Here is a 26,100-nt window from a genome sequence, read left to right on the forward strand (position 1 = left end):
CTGTCAGTAAAAGAAATGTTAACATTTTTTGATAAGTAATCTGTCCACGCATTCTAAATAATAAACGTGTTTATATCTGGCTCTTTAACTAACACAGTTTCTTCAATGATTAGTACTCCTTTTTATTTACATTGTTTTGTTTAATTCCTGTTGGTTAACAGCAAATTTTACATCTGTAAAATACCTGCAAACTACAGCTATAAAAGACCTGTAAGTGGAAATGACTAGAAATACACTTGCAATTTACAAGTGTTAAGTGTTCAGTCTGAAGATTAAGATTTTTTCGAAGGGAAACATGAGTATTGGTACCCATCTTTAAATGCATTTTGTAGGGATATAACAGAAATTCAGCTTTGGAATTTTAACTGTAAAGGAGTAAGTGTATTTTTTTCAACATCTAATGTAAACATATATTAATAATTCAAAAATATTAGAAAATGATTAGTTGAAATGAAATATTTACAGGATTGTGAAATGTTTTCATGACATAAAGATTTTTATAAACAAGATCTGACGCATAGTATCTACTTTATAACTCTTGAATTTTGCAACTGCAATACTGTAATCATATTTCATATTGTATTTACTGCTGAAGTCACTGCTACCCTTTCTAGAAAAGAATCATCCTAAAACTTTATGTACCTCTGCATTCGTCACCTTAAATAACTTTTTAAACACTTGTATTATTTGTACAGCTGTAATTTTCAGCTAATTTACAACTCTAATGTTTTTCATTTGTTTGCAGCCGTAAGCTTTTTTTACTAACCTAACTTATTTGCATAATTCGAACTGTTTTACAGCCGATAAATATATACAGTTGTAAAATCAATTTTGTTATGTCAAATCTACAGGCGCAAATAACATAAGATTTCAACAAAATCACAGGTATTTCACAGCTGCAAATTTCAAAGAGGTATAATGTTCCCAACAGTTATGCATCCTATCGAAAACTTGGTCATAAAAGGATTTGCAGTCGGTTTAATACAAAGTTGCATATATCATTAGTAATTGTAGTAGATATTATTATACCTCTTAAGAAATTCACTATAAAAATCTTTACCACTGTGTTTGGATATTTCAGAGGTCACATAGGGGAAATCATAATAGCACACCCATGAAATTACCCATTAGTCTAAAAGTAGAAAAGAGTTTACCATGAATGGCACATGAACACGCCTGACTTTTGTCTACAACTTGCTTTTTTTCGCACACTGAACAAGATTCACAGTAACATTAGCATTTTATATTTTCATCTATATTTTCGATAAAATAAAATAAATATCAAAATACACTTGTTTTGAGAATGACAGACGACACTGTACAGATAATGCAAACCGAGAGGAGTCGTTTGCGTTATATTTCCGGCTAACATTGTATTAACTTCATAATAGCACCCTCAAGTGCAATTTTATAAATATAATATATAATAATGCAATGTGAATAATATTTTCCGTAACTGCTATAAAATATTACAATTCACAAAGAAACGGAAAAGTTTCGTGCAATTGTGAAACCAAATATTTACATTTATAACCATTCTCTGAACAGACGGAGCCCGACCACTTAGCTCAACAGAAAGAGCGCATACCTACGGTTGAATCTGTCTAACACCATTCCTCCTCCACCTTTGATTCATGCGGGACAATTTTCAGTTACATGCGGAAGACAGGTAAGTTATGGTACAGAATCCAGGATCACTGGTTAGGTGAACTGCACTAAAATACTGTTTGAAAATGGCGCTAATAAAAAAAAATACAAAGGTTAGTGGGTTTTGTATGATAAATAATAATCAGTTTTGCTAATAACAAAGAAAAATATACATGTAAACATATCTGAATAGGCTGCTCAATGTCGTCTGCAAATAAGATTTTCTTATATCGTTTATTTGAAATATTTATGTTATAAAAATAATCTCACAAAATCTCGTGAAAAATGGTCATCAATCAGATTTTGTCTGTCAGAGAAAAATTGTGCTGCCACTAAACTGTAAAAATAGAGAAACGATTTGATTAAGCCCTTCCAGACTAATCAGAAAACACGATTCAAGATAATTATTCCCTTCAAATTACAGAAATAATACAGTAAAAAAGAGTCTCAAGAGCGAGTTTGTCTCGTTTCCGATCGGGAATATGAAAACATGTTAACTGTTAAAGATAAGAATCATTATCTATGGCTACTTCAATGCTTAAAAAGTACAGATAAAATATGCATTAGTGATTACTTCAATGTGGCTTGATGGGACACATTCACAAACGAACAGGCAAGTTACATATTCAACTGAACCATATTACATTGACACTTGTCTGTTTTCAAATACCTTTTACAATATCCATCATCAGTGGTAATTTCTGCGTTCCTTGAAAGAAATTATGAGGAACGTCAATTTAGACGTATATATTTAGCTTTTGTTTTATTATGTTTGATGGGTGGACTTCAAAACCACAACAACAAAAACACACATTTCTTAAATATAAAAAAAAAACTGGAAGTAGTTTTAGAAAACATCAAGTCTCATAACTCATTGGTAACATTTTTATTATCAGTATACTGGCGGCCATTTTTATCTCTAAATGGTAGATAAAATAACAAAATAACGTTGTGTTAAATGCATGGTTTACAATACTCAAAAGCACATTATATGTTACATAGGTTCAGATTCTTATTTATTGATATGCATAGGTCTAACCGATAATGACGAAGATTACGTTTGAGCTAACTTAGATGTAAAGCGGCTATTGTCCTCAGACACCATCTCCTGACATGCGCACTTAGCATCTGCAACTGCGCCAAGAAAATCAGAAATAATAAAAAGAGATTAATATGCGGCTGCCGTGGGCCTTCTTGTCATTATGGCGCAGCTAAGGCAATAACAATTCGATGGGGTTAGTCCGAGGACCAGTATGAAACTAGGTGTATCACTGTGGCCAAAAGGCACACCTCAGCTGTTTATTGTCATTTTTATTCTATTCACTGCCATATAGCATTGACGTCAGAACGCACTGACGTTCCACCATAGACCGAAAATATGCAATGACATTTTATTAGCATATATGCCAATATCATTGCAGCCAGTGAAGAACTATTTTTTGGTAATTTTAAGGTTAATAACTATGGACTATTCATAGTAAGGTATGCAATATGTCTCCTTTGTCGAGTTTTATTTTCTCAGAAACAACTGATGGGTCATCTGTCCACTTTCTTTTGGAAAGATGGTGACAAACATAATAAAAAAATAAGAAAATATAATGACTCCACTCGTTTCTTAAACAGGTCTTAAATAACCATTAATTCATTTTGAAAACAATTTTGTCAATCATATAACCTTTCATTCTCACAACTCTACTATGGTTAGATAACGGTTATAATCGTGCTAAACTTGATTCTACGTTGCATTTATTGACAAGTAGTCAACATTTTTTCTCGAAACAAACAGTGTCTTATTTATAAATAGTTGATGTAGTGTATGAAACTTTATTTTATGCTTACTGGTGAAATACTGAAAAATATCAGTGAGATATTTCTCTATATCACTCACAGTGCCGAACTTCTTTTTTTTCAGATAAAATTATCTCCCTTGAAATATATTCTTTAATTAACTCCCCTTGTTGCCTTTATACTTGCTGGTGTCCTATTATAATTCTAACATTCAAGCCATACAGGAGACATGTACAGCTAGACAATCCTATATAGGACAAGCTAGCTATAATAAAATTTGCAAAAGAAATAATAATGCTCTAGAAATGTTACCTTAAAAGTTGGTTGCTTGCCTTGCCATAGCTATATATCATATATCTATATGATAGATACGTTTTTCCTCCACTTTTCATCGGTTCCTCACTATCGTATAGTAGATTTTACTGGCGACAGCACATTTAGTTGGTTGTTGTCTTAGTTTATTACCACAAGACATCAACTCAACCTTACGTAATATGCCAGCATTTTCGTCGAAATTCTTCCCCACCCAGCCAGTTGCGTTCCAAATTCCATCCTATTGTGAGGCTATTCGTTATGCTATACAGCTCCTAGACCAATATTTCCATTAAATCCATGATGATATTTAATTCTGCAGCTTGATTTTCCAAGGACTTTCGGATATTCCCCAGTTGTTTACGTTTTCCGGGTTGTTTTTTAATCTGACCTTCGCAGCGTTTGTAAACAAAGCAAGCTTCCGGTTATTTAACGAACTGACGGCATTGACCGAAAAGTTTTAAAATATGCATACGTAATTACTGTCTGTTGGCCGCGGATTGTGCATTTTTTTAACAAAATATTTTAAATGCAGTTTTTGTTTTTAAAAACAAAATGGCGTCGTGTTGATTTCACGGACCTAATCACCAATATTCGATATCAATGTGCCTGAGTGTCCATGGTAATTTAGCGGATGTATCATATGTAACACGGTAGCCTAAACAAATCCTAATATCATCATGAAGTATTGGTCTTATTTGAACATGTAAGCATGTAATAAACAGAAAATTCGTTGATCTGCACCAATTAGCATAAAATAAAAAGAAAATTTGATTGTTTGCAGTGTGATATCGAAATATATCTTCACCGATAAGGGAGACAATTCTGATATTTTCACTCAGGCTCCGCCTTCGTGAAAATATTCAATTGTCTCCCTTATCGGTGAAGATATATTTCGATATCACACTGCAAACAAACAAATATCCTCTATGTATCAATGTGATAACGGTAAGTCTGTACGTTGGATATCAAATCGTCCGTTCTTGCTTTAGTGTCTTTATTACCCTCCTTGTCTCGACAAGAGAATTCCTTCATATGATTGAAATTTTCCGTCAGTTTAATTTCGAAAACACATAAAGCAATAAAGAAATTCTTTTGAAAACTAAATGTCATAATTTTAGGATCTGCCTGGATATAACATGAAGGATGGGCTTTTGAAAGACATCTGCTAGACACGACATTTGCCGAGACGTTGTCCTTTTATCTTATTATGGATGTCCGTCATCCTTGAACGTATGATGCAATAAATGTCAAATTATATTTAAATCAAACGGAACCAAGATAATGACATGCTCCGACTCGTCACGATTATGGATTTTCATCGTCCTTGAACGTATGATGCAATAAATGTCAAATGCTTCCTCTAAGGCAGTAACGAGAACCAAGATAAAGACATGCTCCGACTTGCCACGTCAGAAATTTACAATCAATAAAATAATACTTTTTTTAAAGAGTTACAGTTATCACTTTTGAATTTCTGCTAGGGATTAACTCTATTCTGCTGAACTCTGATGACATAGAAAGTTCAGCCGCATCTTGGCCCCAATTCTATGGGGTTTTTTTCTTATCATAATAATGATAGTAGCAAAAGTATAATTATAGAAAGACGTAAAAAAGATCTTAAAGAGTTTTTGGTGTAATTATGTGCAATTTAACCATTAATTGTCAGTCAAATATTTCATTTAGCCTCCACTTTGTCAAGAAGGCTTTAAATGTCATTAAATCAGCAGATGGTTCAGAATATTAACTGATTAGTATCGACACTTTTAAATATTATCCGAAATGTTGAAATAATTAAATAAGGGAAATAAGGATATAAATATATAAGATTGTAATGGAAACATTGTGCTTATAATAATCCAGTAATAAAACAAATCTATATACATTTTATGATAAGACATTGGATAACTACATGTCTATGTTCCTATTTTACTTGTATAACATGCTTCATTTTATAAGTCATAACATTTTAAAGTTATGTTTTGTCATACATGTTTTTCATGCATACATGTTTATTGAGACAGGTATGAGTAGAATTTTTGCGGGGCTAAGAGCTGCACAAGTCATGAACAGATGTTTAAAATTTACATTCATTTTGTAGCAACCGGTATCAATAATTTGCAAAATATTTTGTAGATACAATAATAACATTGCTTCAATAAGTTAAATCTGAAAGCCAATATATTGAAGGAAAGTAAATAAACGCGACAGACGGGAATGTTTGATCAAATATATGGCTAGAACCTATGTATAATTGATCATTATAAAATTTCTATGATACATTTTACAGTATTTGTCTGACTCCAAATTAAAAACTCGAGAAAACAAAGCCGTCCCGCTGATAGCTTCAGGGGACGAGCTTGACCTTCAAGCAAAAGCGGAACGTATGCACGATGCAGTTAGAAATCTGCCAGTATACCTTTAAACTCAACCTGCTTTATGCATTGTTTGTCATAGTGATCTTTTTTACAAGAAAGGACGCTTCCACAGGATGGTTCAGAATATTAACTGATTCGTTTCATGTACTATATTTGCTTGCGACACTTGAAGCAGCTTAATTAAGGAAGCACTGTCCTATTGTTTAAATCTCAGGTGGTTGTCTAGTTGTGGTATGAAGAATTAACTAAAGTCCCTGTCCAGGATTATAAGCTTTTTACGGAGAAATTTTCTTTTTATGCGATTAATTAAATGTCGTAGCATCTGTCCAAGCGTTAATTTAGAGGAAAGAATTGCTTTTGTAACCATTATTCTTCGTTTTTATGTTGTATTTATTTCTCATTGAAATATTATAAGATCAGATCTTTTGGGAAACATTAACCATAAATGAGGTAGAACGTTAGCTCACATGTCAGGACCAAAACGTTAATGCCATTTTTAAAAAAAATACCATTAGACATGATGTCCCGCGTAAACATTCATTATTACAAGACAGCACTGCGTTAAAGAGTATCTCTCCTAAGTTAATGACTCACTTAGCTTTGAAGTCTTATCGTCCGGTGTCTTTATTATTCAAACAACTGTTACAGACATCCGCTATAACAAGACAATATGTCACGTGCAAGACTCAGACAGTTATTTACCTTTGATCAAAGTTTATCATGATCAGGGTTTTTCTCGACTTTATTCCTGTCGATATTTTGCATGTATTGACTTAAGTCTACATCACTTTACATTGTTCATTGTAAGACCTAGACTGCTACGTCAAATATCGAGGTCACACTCAACGAAAAACAATTGTACGTAATTAATCTTATTCAATTAAATATGAGTAACTAGTATAAACGTTTTATAAAATATATAAGTACATTGTTTTTAACAAGTTAAATACATATAAATATATAGTCGTTTATAAGAAAGTGTCATATTAAAATAAAGAACACAAAATACCTTGTACTATTCAACTTAACTTGGTGTTAAGGACAAAAGTTTATAAGCAACAGTTCGATGCTGTAGATGAAAGGCCAACCCTCTGCTTAGTGGCTGAAGGAGACTGCGTTGAACATAAAAGTACAATGTAGCCTGCTCCTTTGTTAAACCGGAAGTCATGACGTTACGTCTTGGAACCGGATAATGCAGGATGAATCCTGGACAAGACATACGAAAAGAAACTCATCCTACACATATATATCATCCCGTCTGTACATTTATATATACATAAATACGGCAAAAATACTTTCTTTCTAAAAAGGATGATAACAAACAAATTGACACATGAAATATTCTTGTTTAATAGAGTTCCGATAAAGTCGCGTGGGGTTGTTGCACTTTCATTATACCTTGTGAACAGACTCAGTCTAACCGAGTCTGCACTTTCAATATACCTTATGAACAGACTCAGTCAAACCGAGTCTGCACTTTCATTATACCTTGTGAACGGACTCAGTCTAACCGAGTCTGCACTTTCATTATACCTTATGAACGGACTCAGTCAAACCGAGTCTGCACTTTCATTATACCTTATGAACAGACTCAGTCAAACCGAGTCTGCACTTTCATTATATCTTATGAACAGACTCATTCAAACCGAGTCTGCTGTTTCTTTTTCTTGGTTTCGTTCTATTTCTCCAAAGTATCTTCTTAAAGCGTTTGCGTACACTGCTCTTAATCGTTCAAGCAGTAGAAGTTAACATTATTTCCCTTTCTAGTATTAAAGCGTCTATGTCTTGGTCTCTTGTTCAAAACTGGTAACGGTAATGATTTCAGTTGAGTGCTCGAAAGGATGGTAGGTTGCTAATCTCGTAACTTAAGTACTCACAAGTATGCCAACAAACTCAGATTTTCGAAAATGTCTCCTGCAAATGAATATTTTCATCGTATTTCTAGTTATAAGTTGCATCTCTAAAGACATTTATTCTTCGAAAAAATCGATTTAGCATCCCTTGCCGAGACAACCTTTTAGAAGGAGTGACAAACATAGACAGCAGTAATGTAAAGTTTTCACAAATCGGTTATTGTGTTAGGTTTTATAGTCTGGATGTGACATGAAAACTACATAAAGCTGGAAATGTAATGAAAATATTATACTTAGAAATTTTCGTGAAAATTCAATCAATCCCACTTAAAATGACAAACTATACTGTTTTTTTATCTTTGAATGTCTATTCTAGTCCAGGTCCAAACATGTTGATTTCACAGCAACAATATTGTCATGAACGTAAATATACATGCTTTTGTTTCAAGGTAAAAATCAGTTCTTTCCCTTGACGTAATTACAATATGCTTAAACAATACCATTGTTTTAAACAATTGCATGTTTTATTCCCTGAAAAAGTATACCAGTTATTTTAGCTTTTCTCCAAGATGTGCAAACAAAAACCTAATTTAATGAATTTTAATGTAAATTTACAGTTAGTTTAGGCTATCCTTTCTCGGTGATACTTTCAATTTCTAGTGTTATGTTCTGAACTAAATCTATTTTCTTTGTTTTATACGTAGATGTAAATTTTTTGATAGGGCTAGCATTACCATGCATAATGCAAATATGGAGATGCTGTATACTGCTTAAACCTTTTAAAAGTTATGTATTGAGTGCAAAAGCTTTTAGTGCGAAATTTTCAGATCGAAAAACTCGTTCTAAGAAGCCATCCAACCTTTCGAGAAGTTTTTTAAGATAAGAAGTTGTCTGCATAAACCACTGTTACTCTAAAATATTTATTGATGCCATCCTGTACGATATCTTGTAAATTTTATCTACATAATACATCAGAACAAATTAGTGTTACTCAACCATGTATGCTCATATCTTAGTTTAATCCTGCACATTTTTTATATAGAATGACTGGAAATACAAACAAGGACTAATGTAACGATATTAAGATAAAAGCTTGAAACTGCATATGGGTATAGTTACGGATAAAAGAATGGTTTGTATGATTAAACTAACGTTAAACAACTACCGTTAAACAAGGCAATCTGGAAGACAGCTATATCCCCCGCCGATGTAAAGAAAAGTGAAAGGGTTGATGGTTTTGGGTGGAAGCATTGACGTTGTTAAGTATATTTTATAGTCCATGTATGTCGACTTCAGCACCTTAACCTTGAGCCTGCGTGACTGACTCGTGGGTTTTGCAAACCATCTTTGTAAGGTGAACACTTGACCAAAGTTTCAAGAAAATCCTTCAAGTGGTTAAGCAGAAAAGGAAGGGACAAAAAAATGGAGACTCATACGTTTGAGTTGTGACCTTGACCTTGATCTGGCATGGGTGAATATTGAGTTATGCATATCGTCTTGATAAGGGAAGGGAAATATTACAGCCAAGTCATATTGAAATCCTTCAATGGGTTTAGGAGATACAGAGCGGACACAAAATGGAAAGCTCAAACCTTTGACCTTGAGTTGTGCCCTTGACCTTTAGTCGACATGATTGACTTATGCGTTCCGTTCTGCATATTGTCTTGATCATGTTGATGAAGTGATCATTTGAGCAAAGTTTAAGTTATTTGGAACGGACACAATTGTTACGGACAAGTGGACAGAAGGAAGGACGGACGGAGATCCACTCCTATAAGTCACTCGTGGCGGGGGAATAAAAAGTCTTCAGAGACTTCAAACACTTATTCCAAAGTGTTCTAAAATGAACAAGCACTATACATATTGTTTATGACGTAAGTTACATTCAAAAACTGAGTTCAGCTACGTTTTTGACATTCTTTGTTGAGATTGATTCCGTGGACTTCAATCACATATATACGTCTTGGACTCCCATAATCAGTAATTGACTTCCAGATATTTCTACATTTTTACATGAAAACTAGATGTCTCTGTAGGTAAAAGCCAACTCACTTTTTTTTGCTTAATCTTGTGCAAAACAGTAAAGGCAATATTACTTAAATAATAAGGGAATGGAGCTAATTTCCAGAATAATGAAAAATATAGTCCCATAATTCTGTCTGACAGGTATATTAAATGTGGTGCTCATCCACCATACAGCGTGTCAGTTTTCCCTAGTTACTTAGATACTTCCAGTCTTGAGGACAAATAAGGATTGTTTCTATGTTAAAAGAAGGACAAAAGCGCAGCTTGAAAAGCAACATGCAAAGAATGTAGCCACCCATACAACAATCCTCTTGCAAATTGGGAGATATATAAATGTATAAGCAAGTAATCCAATTTAACACATGTATATACAAATAAAAATGAATCTAAAAATACAAAGCAATGAAAACTGAAGTAAACAATACGGATACAAGTATACAATAATTGCCATGAAACGGACAGTCGACATTACTATAAAGGGTAGTTTAAATTAGTTCACTGATCCCAAATCTCACTCTTTAACATCTACCATCTTCCTATATCACAAGATAGCGTAAATAAAATGACTACCGCAACATTCATCCGTATCACAGGAATACTCTATAAAACAAATATAATTATGTTCATATAAAGAAATATAACCCCTGTAACTGTTAACGTATGTACTCGTTGACTTTGCGGAAGCCAAAGAACTAAGAGAAATACGGAACGACGAGCAGAAAAGTGGGCAATTATAAATTCAGTTCGTGCCTTTTTTTAGGATTAATGTGACACATGCTGCGGAGTCGTTCATCTGCCCACGACATCGCATAATCAGAACAGAAATCATAGCAATCAACTGGGTTCAACACTTAGCATGCATTGTTTCTCAACAGAATATGGTTTGTAATTAAAGTTGAAATCAGGAATAGGTACATTTTGTCGAAGAAGTGTATTAGATTATTTTTGAATTTAATGAATATTTATAATGACGGCAAAAATACAGCAATCAGAATAACAAAAGCTCTTCTGAAGAAGCTTTTTGATAAGAGATACTTACATGCTCTGGAACATCTTATAAGTTATGAAATATAAACATTAACGGTACGATGTTTCACTGAGTACAGTCTTACAGTACAGTTATAAAACTTCAAGGCTATAACTTGACACAAAATATTATTTATTTCCTACAAAATCGCGCTTACTGTAATGACCTACAAAAAGCTTTATTACAACTTTCTGCTTCTCAAAGACTTTCAGTTAAAAATGTCATTATTCATTATTTGCTGTCACTCGCTGATCTAGATGGTGTAGATTTAATTTTAGATCTAGACTAATGTATAGTTGCTGAGATCCGATATTTATGTATGACGAATGCTTCACACAGTTTATTTCATTGGGTTTAACGTCGCATCGACACAATTATAGGTCGTATGGCGACTTTCCAGCTTTGATGGTGGAGGAAGCCCCCATGTGCCCCTACGTGCATTATTTCATCACGAGCGGGCACCTGGGTAGAACCACCGACCTTCCGTAAGCCGGCTGGATGGCTTCCTCACATGAAGAATTCAACGCCCCGAGTGAGGCTCGAACCCACATCGATGAGGGGCAAGTGATTTCACACAGTTAATGCGATCGATCCGTGCTTCACTCAGTTAATGCGATCGGTTCACAAATAAAATAACTACTTTGTTAAATTCATTCTAAGAAACTCAAACAGTATCTGTGAATGATGTGTACAAGAATTTAACTTGAAATAGTTTTCGAAAACAATGTTAAAGGAAGACTTATAATTAAATCCATGTTTTGTCTCTGCATCCGCTGGTTGGATTGACATGTTTAGCCTGCAGCTCCAAAATGCCGGACTTAATTGACAAAATTGCTTAAAATGGTAATGAAAATCTAATAAAAACAAATGACACTTGGGTTTTCATACTACTCGTTTGTCACCTTCCTAAGCCGCTAAAACTGGTTTCGGTGTACACATGAAACGGACGTATTTTTTGTAAGCTGACAAAGATTCTTGTAGGAAATTATTCTTCATGAACTAGTACGGACATATAATTCAACTTTGGAAAAATAAGCAAATAACATATTATTGCGACAGAAGTGTGTTCAGACAAAATACATTTTATTTAAAGTAAGACAAGAAAAATCATCTAAATTACTGTATTGATTAATAAAATTAGAATGCAGTTATAACAGAAAGGACTAGCAAAGTATTAAGAAGTTCGTTATTAGATTACGGTCCGTTTTGCTTTAAATAAATGCTGTGTTATTTAAGGAGGACATAACTATAAGGTGTCTGGTCTAACTCAATATTGCTGGTACGTGTTAAGCAATCGTTTGTTAATCGTGAAAGTAAATAACATGTATTCTAGAAACCTTTAGCATTGATCTATAAATATCATTCTATAAAATGTCTTAGACACGGTTTGTACCACATATTTATTGGTGTAGTAAGAAACGTTTAATATTGGTTTAAGATTTATGTAGTTTGCATAAAACATTTTTGAACGATATCAAGTTGAGTTCACTCGAGATTCAGTACTTTTTACAATTTCCGTTGGTTTATTTCCGCAGGATATACGTCGCTTCTTTTTACTTGCAAAATGAGAAATATATATAAACTTTTTTCCAGCAAATGTAACCATAACATTTACATGTTTATCAAAAAAGTCAAAAGGGGGTCATTAAAACTCGGGAAAATGTTCACCGCAAGGCTGACATTTACGACCTCCGTGATTCCTCGTTGATGCGTTCTCATTAGTGCCGTCAGTTAGTTAAAAGCAAATACAGTTTTCGTGACATTTACAGATAGTGTAGGAGAGTCTATCTCAATGATTCAAGAATATTTTGGTAAACTATGTAGCCATTCATTTTCTCAGACGAGTTTCAAAATATTTTGAACGCTACATTTTGTATGTTTCTTAAAGAAATTAAATAATTAAGCTAGAACAAAATGAGTTTTAAAACAAGAGAAATCCTGAAAAGTACAATAATTAGGTAAGGAAGATATTAATTGAGCTCGACAACCGTCGAGAAATTCTATTTCAATTTTCATTGAAGATATTAAAAAAGAGCTACCCAGTCAATGAAGAGGAAATAAATTCTTTTAGTGTCAATATTAGATGTGCATGGATAATGTAAAAGAGCTTGATGTGATGCTGACATGTAGCCTTAGTATGTTTTACAAACATGTATTATTTAAGTTATATCTAGATTCTCTGTCATTCACGAAATAAATTGTGAGGTACGAAGCGCATAAAATACTTTAGGTAACAGATTCATAGGAAGCTCCAGCAAACTTGGACTGTGCTGCTTTGATATTAGTCTTCTTGCCTGTTTCGTCAGGCCCTTTGTTGAATTTGTCTTATTGCTGTTTCCTGCATAAGCTTTAAGGACATGCGTATATGGTTTGTTACCTTAGTTTTTATATTACATGTATATTAACAAATCATACGTTATCATTTTATGTGTTAGGGATTCAACTGGTGGGGATTGCTTTTTATCCAGTCCTATAACATTGGGACATCGTGTAATAAACAGAAATGTTGGTGTTTAAACTCTTAAGTTGCGTTTTTGTCATTGACAGTTCTAAGGCACCCTACCGTGTTCTTTTATGTGTTTGTGATGTCTTCGTTAATTTTTCACTTTGTCTGTGTATTTTTGTGTAAATGTAATACATTTATACACACGCTTTAAAGCTTTCGATTTTAGGAGGTGGCTATGGAAAACCGCTATTGTTTTTGGATGATTATGTTTAGATCTTTACGTATATAAGATTATATTGTTGAAAGTCATTAAGTACATTTCTTCCAGACAATTAGCCGTTTCGCCGTACTTTTAATAAAATGCAACCACTTTTCTATGTTTGATAAAGTCTCACTATGCTCTCCTCATATTTTTAAACGGTCTGAAAGCAGGATAACTTCTACTCATAAACGGAGCTTGTGATGATAAGTTAGCGACTTTAACGGCAATTGAGACTATTCATCAAAATGGAATGCTGAATTATTAAATTATTTTTATGGTTTGTTACAAGGAGATTTCACCAATGATTAAATTGAAAAATGTCCTGTTTATAAATCTTTAAATTTGTAACATTATCTAAAATATTAATGAGAAAATATAAAAAATATGTAAATCAATTTTTTTGTTTTTTTCTTTTTTATGCTTTTGGGTTCAAATTTTAAATAGTTGTTATTTTACTTGGTATATAGAAAAACACAAAAATGTAAGAAGTATCCTGCTCGCCACGAGCTTATGACGTCAGTACTGTAACTACATAGCTAACACAGATATGTAAATATCAACAGTGTAATGAATCTAGATAGAAAAAAATATCTTAGAGGTGTAACAATAGGTCCAATTATTGGTGGATTGTTACTGCTAGTATCTTGTCCCCGGCAATATATGTATCGATAATGATCGCGTACGTCATACGTGAAGCATAACTATCCAATAACTATTGCCGACAGTTTCCTTAATTATTTATGTTTTCTATTTTCTAAAAGACGTATGTATTAATGTTTAAATAAAACATTGTTCTGTGTATTATACTGTCTGTTTTGTCTTTTAAATGTCGTCCAACAAAGCGGAACTAATTAGGTAAATTCCCTCAAAGTTATGTTCGAGTTTGTATTAAAATGTATTACAAAAAGAAAAGAAATGATCATTTGGATACAAATGGAATGACCACAAACTGTTGCAAAATACCACTACTTTGCACAAACAAAACTGTAAGTTTGTGTCCGTACGGCAAATGAAAAAATGACTGGAAAATGTATTACGGAACAAATAAATATTTAGCAGAACTTTCGAATAATAAAATCTGGAAAGTAGATCCCTCGGAAGCACCGAAAACAATGCAAACAGTGAAAATTGCAGACCCGGTTTGATTGAGTCTGTTCATGAGTAGTAATGGAAATGCAACACTGCCCACGCCCCCTAGCACCGGCTTAAGCAGTATTCAATCCTCAAATCTAAATGAGTTGAAATCAATGATCCCGAAGGACCAGAAAATAAAACATATAAATCATAACCTCACCAGAAACAAGAATATCATAGAAACATAACGACTAGATGGCACCAGTCTCTTATCAGATTTCTGAACAACATTACGACAATTACGAACTGCTTGTTGTTCATTATCTCTTTTATCAATTTGCCGTATTTCATTTTAAGCATTTCCTGTGTTTTATCATATGTTATTGCCAATGCAACATCACGCAAAATTTGTACAGAATGATAATTTTATAGATAACACAATATATTGAACAACTTGGATTTCAGTAGCGTCTTTCATATTTTTTTGTTGTTTTATTTTGATAAGCAAAATGTAGGAATTTGAAGTTCACTAACACTGTTCTCCTTGTCAATTTTGACAAGTCGCAATTTTGTGTCAACTCACCAGTATTTTTCCTCACGAAGCTTTTTATAAGTACAAACAAATATACCCTTTAGTTAGCATCCGCACGGCATTTCGCATGCGGATTCCAATCTACGTTAATATAATATTATCTTGAAAATGGTACATGAAAATTTTCAAAATAGTCGCATAAACTCTTGATTTTGCACATTTCTGAAAACAGAGTCCTAGTATAATTTCTGCTGCGGACAAATGCATAATATGCTATTACTTGGTTATTGTTTATAGATGACTACATTGAAAGACAATATCTGGAGCATTAACTCTTCAAATGTAATATATGTAGGCTATAAGTCAACGAGCGCAGTAAACATAGAGAATATATGTTGGCTATAATTTAACATAGAATATGTATATTTTTTACAAGTCATCGAGCGTACATAGATGCTGGCTATAATTCATCAGTCGGAGTAAACATAGATAATATACATGTATGCTAGCTACAATTCATCAAGCGTAATAAACATAGATAATACATGCTATGCTGGCTACAATTCATCAAGCGTAATAAACATAGATAATATATGCTGGCTACAATTCATCAAGCGTAATAAACATAGATAATATATGCTGGCTACAATTCATCAAGCGTAATAAACATAGATAATATATGCTGGCTACAATTCATCAAGCGTAATAAACATAGATAATATATGCTGGCTACAAATCAAACAGCGTAATCATATATGCATACAGGGAAAATAGAAATGAAAAAGTTCTTTTTCATGAAATCATTGTCACTTATTTATTTTATTTATTTATTTAGGTTTTACGGCGCACCAACACAGTATAGGTTCTATGGCGCCAAACAGGACTACAAATTTTGGTTTCACATCTCATTTACATCGAAATAAAAACATGAGGTATGGAATCAAAATTGGCATACCTGCTGGAATCACAGAGTTACAGCAAAACCAAGTGTGAAGACCCTATTAGTCGCCTCTTACGATCATGCAAGGATAAGGCAGTGGTTCCATTTCTTTTCATACACAGATCGTCCCAGAACCACATGGGGCAAATCATTGTCACAGTATACGAGTGGAATCCAAACATCTTCTGTCAAAAGCATTTAATTTTAGTAATATTCAAATTTCAATCTTACATTCGTTTTTGCTGAAAGCCTTGTAGGACGTTTCCTCTCCTAAAGAGACTCAGTCAACCAAGTGTGTTCTTATTTTGCTTAGATGCTTCCAAAGGATATTCGTACATCTTTATATATAATGACAGCCACATTTATCTAATTTTTACTTAAACATTATTGATCGTTAAAAGGAAGTGTTTTTTCCTCAGTAGAATTACGTAACATTTTGAATGCGTAATTATATATAAATGCCATTAAGCATTAAAATTATAGCAGGGAGATTTATAAAACTAGAAAAGTCCAATAAAGTACAAATAATTGGCTAACGAAAGAAATTTTATGTAGACAATATTCGAGATGTTCCACTCCTATTACCATTTAACTGGATAATAAAACTTTGTGCAAGCAACTTTATTTACCTATAAAACTGAGCTTAAATATCAGTTAGGTTCAGAAACGTTTACAAAACTAAATGTATATCAACCCCTGATTGTTCTTCCCATGGTGCACCGGCACTTATATGAAGATGAAACTAATCAGCTAAGTACACGAAATGAAAAATTGCGTATTTGGCACCATCAGGTAATATAGAATCATGTATATTATTTAATTGGCACCACAGATAGTTCCAAAGAAACTAGAATTTAAATGCGGCATTATCTTTCAACATAAAATAAACTTTATTTTTCAAAAATATATTTTATATCATTTTTATTTATTTCTTCATATTCAAAGTGGAATAAAATAAATATTATTGTAAAATGTAATATATATTACATTTTACTTTGAATATGAAGAAAGTAATATTCCGACAAATACAGAAGTGCCGTATGCAATCAGGCAAATTAAATTAATAATAGTGTACAAAGTTACTAGAATAAATAGCCAAAACAAAAGCGTTATTGCTCTACACAAACGACGATATACGCTTTAAGCCAGAAACTATTGTTGTTGATTGGCTGATTACCTAATATAAAAATAGCAAAAGTCTGAATGCACAAAATTACTTGATTGACCTTTTTCATGCGATATTATCCAATCAAAAGATGCCTTAGAATGTTTAAATTCTAATTTAATTTAATTCCCTGTCTAAAATTAACTTGTCATTCAACAACGTTTATACTGGCTGTCGACAGCTTGTGTAATTCCGGGCAAAAGCGGGCTTAATACGACTACTCTGAAAACAGAGAATATAAAAATGTGTCATGATGGCCAAGTTTTGTGGTAGTAAATGAATATCATATTTCGATTTATTTTAACGCGACGCTGACTTGTAGTATAAACATTTTATTATCAGTATTGTTAGTATTTATTCAATATCCAGACATAAGACATGTATTTCAAATACAACACAGGCATAATATTGGTTTGTTGAAGATTTGCATTGTTCTGTAATATTTCTAGAAAATTGACCGTTTCAGTACACTTGTCAAATGAGATCATTTCTGTTTCAAAAGTTTGAAGGCACTGTTTTGGACCTTTTCTTTATTATAAAGAAATATCGTAAATATTCATCCACTTATTATTCCTACACATCACATCATCTCCGAAAAAAACTACACAGGTCTGAAAGAAGCATACATTCTTCGCATGAACACGGCAAATTATTTGTCATAGACTTTTACGACTCAGCCATGGGCTATTGGACGAAAATGAAATGCAAATTGTATTAAATCGAAAATACGATTTGCTTGAACGGTACGCATTTTTACTTTGACAGATATCAGTTCGGAATATATTTCTGTTCAACTGGTGCTTCTTAGTTAAGGATTTAAAGGTTTACTATATACATTCTATAGTACAGGACCGGCTTGAAAATAAAAAAAAAGAAGTTTTATGTTCCTCGTGATCGTCTGCTGTCGTTACATTTTCTATATAGCTCGAAAAGATATGTAAATACAGCAGAATAATTACATTTTATGCCTTTAGAAGGATCTGAAGTTGTTTAACCGTCTCGATGAGAACTTAGATACTTCAAGTGCTCAAAGTATGAATTCTTACAACTCTAATGGCATTTCTGTATGACACCATCGATTTAGCATCCGTTTCGTCGAGACGGCTTTTAAGATAGGAAGTGACCTTCATAGACAAGAGAAATGTGGTAAAGTGACTAATCGGAATAATACATTCTCAGATGTGAAAGGAATATTATCTATAAATGGAAATACAGAATAGTTTAGAAAGACAGCCTTTTCATGTCAGAGTCATTTGAGTTAGTCATTGTATGATCTTTAAGGTATAAGTTATATTAAGGTAGTTCGGCACGTTCAGATAAAAGGATTTATACAATGTAGAATTTGATTAAATCCTTATTTTTCCAACCTTCAGAATATGCTTAAAGTTGACAAATGAAAAAAAAGGTCGTGTGCTTGATTTTTGCTAGATTGATATTTGAAATATTTGGGCCTCAGACAAGTGTTCATAAAGGGCGTCTATTGGAAAATTACATTTTTTATAACTTTTTCGCTGACAGATTTCTTTTCCAAAATCTAGATTTTATTGAAACCTCTCACAGTCGTAAACAAATGTATGCTCTACAATATAGTGAAAACAATGTTTCGACGCATGTTCTTGTTTTTGAGATAAATACCGATGATTGAAGAGATTCTCACATTACACGCTGATTTTAAGACATTATTTGGAATTACTTAACCTGCCAAATGTTTTGAGATTATATTTCAACTTAAGAAAGAAAGTGACATTGCCGTTTTAATATATTTACTCATAGATTACCATCAGTTCATAAAACAGTTTTTACTTTTGTGTACCATGTCCAGGCTTTATTTTACATTATCCGGATAAATGATGTTTCGCCATTACTTCCGGTATCAAACGTTCAGAAATACCTTAACAAGTTAATTTCGTATATTGGTACAAAGCATGTAGCTACAAAAAAAACATTAACAATAAGTTTGCATATAAAAAAAACGAAAGTATTAACAAAAACTGACAGATACTCAGTACCGGTGGTAAATATTGCAACCATTATGAATACACAATGATAAGAGAAGAATTCCCGGAAGCATTTGGCAAAGCAAACGCAAGCAACACAGCGCAATGCCGGTCACCTGGAACTTGACCATGTAATGGATAGATACAGCACACGATCAGCTTCATTTATCAATCAACGAGATAAGTATTGACTATTCATAATGAAAGTAATGTAAAAGGCAGAAAAGTGGAAGGTGAAGGGGCAAGTGGGGTGTTTGTTAACCAGACGTCATGCAATACAATAAAATGGAAAGGCAAAAAAGTATTAACTGTATTGTAACGCATTTGAGGCATGCAAACCACAAACTTGTTCTAAATTCAACTTGGCAAACGAGAAAATGTTAGTAAAGTAAAACTCTCAGATGAACTAAGTTCTAACATTTGTGCCCAAATATCCTCTTATATGAAATACAAACATATAAATAGTATTGTCATGGTGATTTTCTGTAAGGGAGTAATCATTAAGCGTATATTTGCTCTACCATGTTTGCATTGCATCCTCCATTAATCATAGCAGCAGGTCTGCATTATCGGAACTGAATAATAGTGTACTCTGTGGTCCTGCAGGCGGATATTTCAGTGCAAGACCTCAATGTACGACCACAAGAACGTTGTTCTCTTTTACTTTTAGCCTGCTGGCGGCAAGTGATTCTGACTTGCGACTAGCGCAGACCAGATCAGCCTGCACATCCGTGCATTCTGATCATGGTCTGCACTGTTCGCCATTCACCTAGTAGGCATAGGAAATAGAAATCAATATAATTGCACCTTTACTAATCCTACCAGGTGTTCTGTATTACAAAAGTGGATCTATTGTGACATTTTGATACAAGCAAAACTGTATTATCTGCGCTATTATTTACCTACTGGTACTTCATTTTATTATTGGCTTGTTAAAAGTTAATTTTTTACCATATGTAAGTTGACAGAATCATAGGAACCATGTCTTGAGGGGTTAATCAAACACAAATGAATAAATCCTTAATGATTTTGTTGTGCAAAAAAGTATGATATTGTGTCTGAAACAGTTTTCATTTTCCACTCAATTGTGTAATTGCAAGGGAAGTAAACTAATAGATATCTACTTATAAGTACTAGCCCAAGGCAAGAGTTGTCATTTTTTGTGGATCACAACTTTAAATTAAAACTTCTGTTATTGATATTAACAAAACTATCGTAAACTTCACATTTGTGAAATCATTTTTGGTTTTTTCAAGGACTTGGAAATTAATTTCTAGACTTTATTTAATGTAATACTATCATTGAAAATTTTAGGGTCTATCTCTACACCTAGTATCTTTTTGGTAAGCACCCATTTTAACAGTTAATGGTACTGTCCAAATTGAAAGGTGGACAAGTTCATTATAGAAATTTAGCAGGGCAAGGGTTTACAATAAGTTATGTTACCCTATTACTCTCGCAATTATAAAGATTACATCAATTTATAATATGGAAAAATACCCGAAATTATAACTAAAACATAAAATTGTCGAATGCCAAAAAGAACACATTTGTTATCAATGTTAGTCTTGTCACAGAAATATACATCAAATATGTTTGACTTTATTTACTATTACTTTAGAGACTTGTGTTATTTCCATTCGACATATGTAAGTGTTCATATCTATGTGTCTGCATTAGTTAAAAGCTACATATATTCTTAATCGGATGAAAACAATTACGAAAATTATATTGATTATCAAGTACAGTAAAAGAAAAATACATTTTTTAAAATCTCAAGTAATAAATAGGTTTTTCTGTGAGCATAAATAAAATTCTTACTAATACGCAAATATTGTCAGGGATTAATATTGTCCCGCCATATAGAGAAAAGGAAATTTCTGCAACTGACATAAAATGAATCTGCCAATCATATCCTCAGAAAACAATTACCTCATCAGTTATAAGAGAATATTGCACGGAAGTTATGACTGAATGGCGCCAGATTCTTATTATATTTGTGAACAACTATGCGACCATTAATAACTGCTTGTATTTTCCTTATCTGTTTATCGTGTTTCTGTCGTTTTAAAGTTCTCTAAGTTTCAGTAAAACCTAACTTAACTTCCTGCCTTATCCGGTAGTGTGTCTTTCATAGCAAAACCCTTGCCTACCTGTTATCCGGCATAGTGTAGTTGTCTCAATAATGTATGCAAATTTTCTTTAAATAATATTAATGTCATTAAATACATTAATTGGCATTTTATAACGTTGATCAATTTTGGTAGATGTATTTGACCTGAGAACTCTACATTGAAAATTGTTCCCCTTTAGTGGGTCGACGTGTGAATGTGACACACTTTCAGAAAGTAAAGAAATTGCCATTCAAAATGACGATGCAGTTTATGTACCGTTCAAATATTACCTGATACTACTAAAACAGCTTTAAAACAACACACACTTAACACTTACGGATCAAAAACACAAATGTTTGAAGATTTTAAAGCAACTATGTTTTACGGTATCGGTTATACATACACTTAAGATCGATCAGTTTGCAAAATTTTATAAAACATAAGAAATGTAATATTCAAATAAAGTGCGTTTAAATATTTGACATATTCACTTAAAGATACCAAAGCACTTTCGAATTTGCCTCTACTTAAAGCATATGATACCCGCAGCTATGTTTAACGGTAAACAAGGTTAAACAGGCAATCCGCTTCTCAGAAAAGTTTTCTTACGTTTTGCTGATTAAGCTCAATTCTGCAGTTCGATATTACTGATTAAATTTGCTTTTGAACTTTTTATGTATTGAAGAAATCTGTTTAAAACAGTTTGAATAAGGACATGATTTAACTAATTTTGTTTTACAAAAATCAACTCCCTGCATACTGCTCGCTTAATATAATCTACACTGTACACGCGAAAGCGCCATTTATTGCAAGGATTTTGTCACTTTTTGCGAGAAAGAACGGGCACGTTGGATATTTTTCTTGGAATGGCTCTCGTCGCATTGTTGTATACAACATTAAAACAAGGAATATTCTGTGTTTTCTTTATCTCTTTTGATTCCATTTATAATTCCATTTTGGCACTAGGTACATGATGATTGTCTACCAAGGCATTTATGAATAAATCAAAGGAACTAAATATGTATATATGTAATTATCACCATCTTTACTATCTACATGTATGTATACAATTATACATGTATGTATATACATGTATATACTTTCCATGTTGTGCTTTTATGCCGTTTAAAAAATCAATAGTTCCAGACAGGGTGTACAACTTTTCTATATCTTTGTATATAAAAGCACGTCATATTTTTGTATCTCTATATTTTAAAAACATGTCAAGTTTAAGACTCATATGATGATTCTAGGAATCTCATGGCCGAGTGCTTAAACTCACTTACTTCAAACCACTTGCCACTTACCACCTTGGGTTTGAGACTTCGCTTGTGTTATGTGAGGAAGCCATCTGATCGGCTTATGGAAGGAAAATGCCCGAAGTGAAATTAAGGATCTTCCTCCACAAGCAAAAGCTTGGAAATCATCATATGACCTATAATGGTGGTCGCTGTAACGTGATACCTAACCAAAATGTCATTATTGACAAAAGTATAACAGTAAATGTTTTTCGATTCCAAAACCTGTCACTTCCAAATAGATTGCTGACAGTATTAGGTCATGTTAACAAACCGTTCTAGTTTTTCTTTGGAAGCTTGATGTCACAACCGTTATTATTTTGATGTTGACTTGCTTTAATGGATAGGTAAAATGAGATTTTGCATAAAATCATTTGACAGGTGCCAAGTTTTTATATACACCTTGATAATCCTTTTAAAGCTTTTACTCCTGTTATTTTTTCCACCTGCTGAAAGTATTTGCGAAAGAAATAAATGATTCCATGATAAGTATTCAAACAAATATAAACAATAAATTGTGACATTCCGGTGAAGGTTGTGACTAGTTTTAAAATGTGTTATGTATATGATAAAGGTACAGTCGAACTTGCCCGTCCGTTTAACTCAGTTTGAGAGCGCAGATTTACGGATCGCGGTGTCGTGAGTTTGATACCTGGGTAAGGTGTTTATTCTCCGTGACGATTTGATAAAAGAAATTGTGTCTGTAAGCCACCTCTTATTCAGGTTGAGAAGTTGGTAGCTACTTGCGGAGGTAGGGTTATACTTGAACACTCGTTAGGTTGACTGTTATTCATTATATTATTATTATACCAGATTTATATAGCGCCCTTTTCATGATAAACACGTTCAAAGGCGCTTTACATATAGCAAACGCAGCAACACAGGGCGCAAAATTCATCCTCTACTAGTACGGACACAGAGCGATCTGACCAGAGGGACAAAATGAGATAAAACCCCCAGAACAGATAGAGAAATATCATTTTTAGATACAGACTTGTCCGGCCAACTTAGCCTAGCTCTTTGCAAATAGACAGTCTGGTTCTTTAACGTGCCCGGTGTAGAGCACCGATACACGCGGAGCCGTCTTTCCTGGGAAGAACCAGTACAGGCCTCTTAGTTAGGTGGGAGACACTCAATAGCATCTAAGAAATTTCCAGTGCCTGGACCGGGATTCGAACCCCGGACCTCTGGATTGACAGTCACGCGTGTTACCACTAGACCACCGGCCCACTGAAGAACTGTTGAAAAAATCGTTCACTCAAACACGGATAATTCAAACGCCAACCTTCGCCCGAACTCATTGTCAGAGCCCGTTAAAATCCCTATATAATGTATAAATTTAACTCGAATAAATTTTGTCGGTCCGTCGAGTCCGGGCGAACGAAGTTCGACTGTATTACAAATTAGTTTGAATATTGATAATTGTAAGTTGAACTAGGCAAGATATTGCAATGAAAAATTGAACATTGTTTAAGCAACGCTGTTGTCCTCGTGTAAAATGTTTCAACGCTACTGGTAATCAATGTGTTATACTTTTAACTGTATTGATACTTCTATGAAATATATTTATTAATATAAAGTTTGATTACAAGTATGATATCATAGGATGGTGTTTTATACAATTTGGCCTCTGCAACACATACATTTCTGAACTGAGAATTACATATATTTCAATGGATGAAGATGGATTAAAAATTTATTTTTCCTGTCTAACATAATACCAGCTAATTTACAATATATAAAGAGTCTGGACTGTTAACTGCTTGTCCCACAACAGTAATAATTCTGAACGGTTAACTGCTCGAACCAAAACAGTAATATTTCAGAACGGTAAACCTCTTGTACCACAACTAATAATTACGAATAGTTTACTGCTTGAAACACAACTAATATTTCTGCACGGTTAACTGCTTGTACCACAACTAATCATTATGAACGGTTAACTGCTTGTACCACAACTAATATTTCTGAACAGTTAACTGCTTTTATCACAACTAATATTTCTGAGCGATTAACTGTTTGTACCACAACTAATATTTATGAACGGTTAACTGCTTGTATCACAACTAATATTTATGAACGGTAAACTGCTTGTATCACAACAGTAATATCCATTAACGGTTAACTGCTTGATTCACAAGTAATATTGCTGAAGGGTTAGCTGCTTGTACCACAACTGATATTTCTGAATGGTTATTTGCCTGTCTTACTGTTATAAAAGCCCGCATTAAACAGCATTGTGATACAATAAGTGAAAACTGGTATACACCTTTTTAATCAGTAATAAGTCATGGCGAAATGTCACATCACCTAAGAGTAATAAATATATAATTTCTTGTATCAGTACATGTGATTTTCTACTTTAATTTCACATAATCTAATAAATGGCATACTAAAAGCTCTAATCGAAAACGAGTTATGCCAGAGAGAATGATATATTTCTGGCATGCAATATAACTAAATGCTTGTTTCAGAAGAAAATGATTTTAAAGTTAAAGGCTGGCAAAACCTCTAATTTAAACCCCCTAAAATGGTTGTGTCTTATGAAATACTTTCTGTGAAATTGCCTAAAAAGTGCAATTACAGTTTAGTTAAAACATTGGCAAAATAGGAAATCGTCTGCGCACTGTTGCTATTATTTAATCTTTCGATCTCGCATTAATCTTGCAATTTTATATAAAGACAATAGCAACATTTTTTTTTCTAATTTGATGTATGTACGTCAGAACACAGATAAGAGATAACAGTTACTTAAACTGAATTAATTTATCGATTATCACGTAAATTTGCATTTTTCATTTGTTTTAATCACAGGTTCTACTGAAATAAATACTAATATCATCACTGATATTAATTCAAAATAAATATTTACCTTGTGGCTTTTTATGCAGGTTGTGTCTGTTATTTGCCATATCTGTCACGTCTGATCGTGTATCCAATAATATTTTAAACTAATGATAAAACACTTAATATTGATCAATTTCAAAAAAGCCAATGACGACTTAACCCATTATATATTTTATGAGTATTGTCCTTTTATTATGGTTACGTAACATAGTAAATTTTGCACATTGGAGTTTCACATATAAAGTAAGCTCTACGGAAAAGACATTTTCCGATAGAGGAACCGTTTAACTGTACAAATAATATAACTGTCGTTTCTTGGCAAATTCTACGATTAGTTCCATTGATAACCGATTATGGAGAAAATATATTTTGTCGCATAGTTTAACCCGATTAGA

General features: G+C 33.1%; 1 protein-coding gene across 1 annotated transcript in view; it reads right to left on the bottom strand.

Annotated features, from left to right (window-relative positions):
• Positions 1 to 25,893, bottom strand: part of LOC123564135 (synaptotagmin-15-like) — a 397,543-nt gene extending 371,650 nt beyond the window's left edge. The window contains exon 1 of the mRNA XM_045357483.2: positions 25,731 to 25,893. Coding sequence (XP_045213418.1) covers positions 25,731 to 25,770 — 40 coding nt within the window. The 5' untranslated portion in view covers positions 25,771 to 25,893. The remainder of the gene's footprint in view (positions 1 to 25,730) is intronic.
• Between the last annotated feature and the right edge of the window lie 207 nt (positions 25,894 to 26,100).

The sequence above is a fragment of the Mercenaria mercenaria genome, chromosome 2 (genome assembly GCF_021730395.1).
Source record: "Mercenaria mercenaria strain notata chromosome 2, MADL_Memer_1, whole genome shotgun sequence".
Taxonomy (NCBI): Eukaryota; Metazoa; Mollusca; class Bivalvia; order Venerida; family Veneridae; genus Mercenaria; species Mercenaria mercenaria.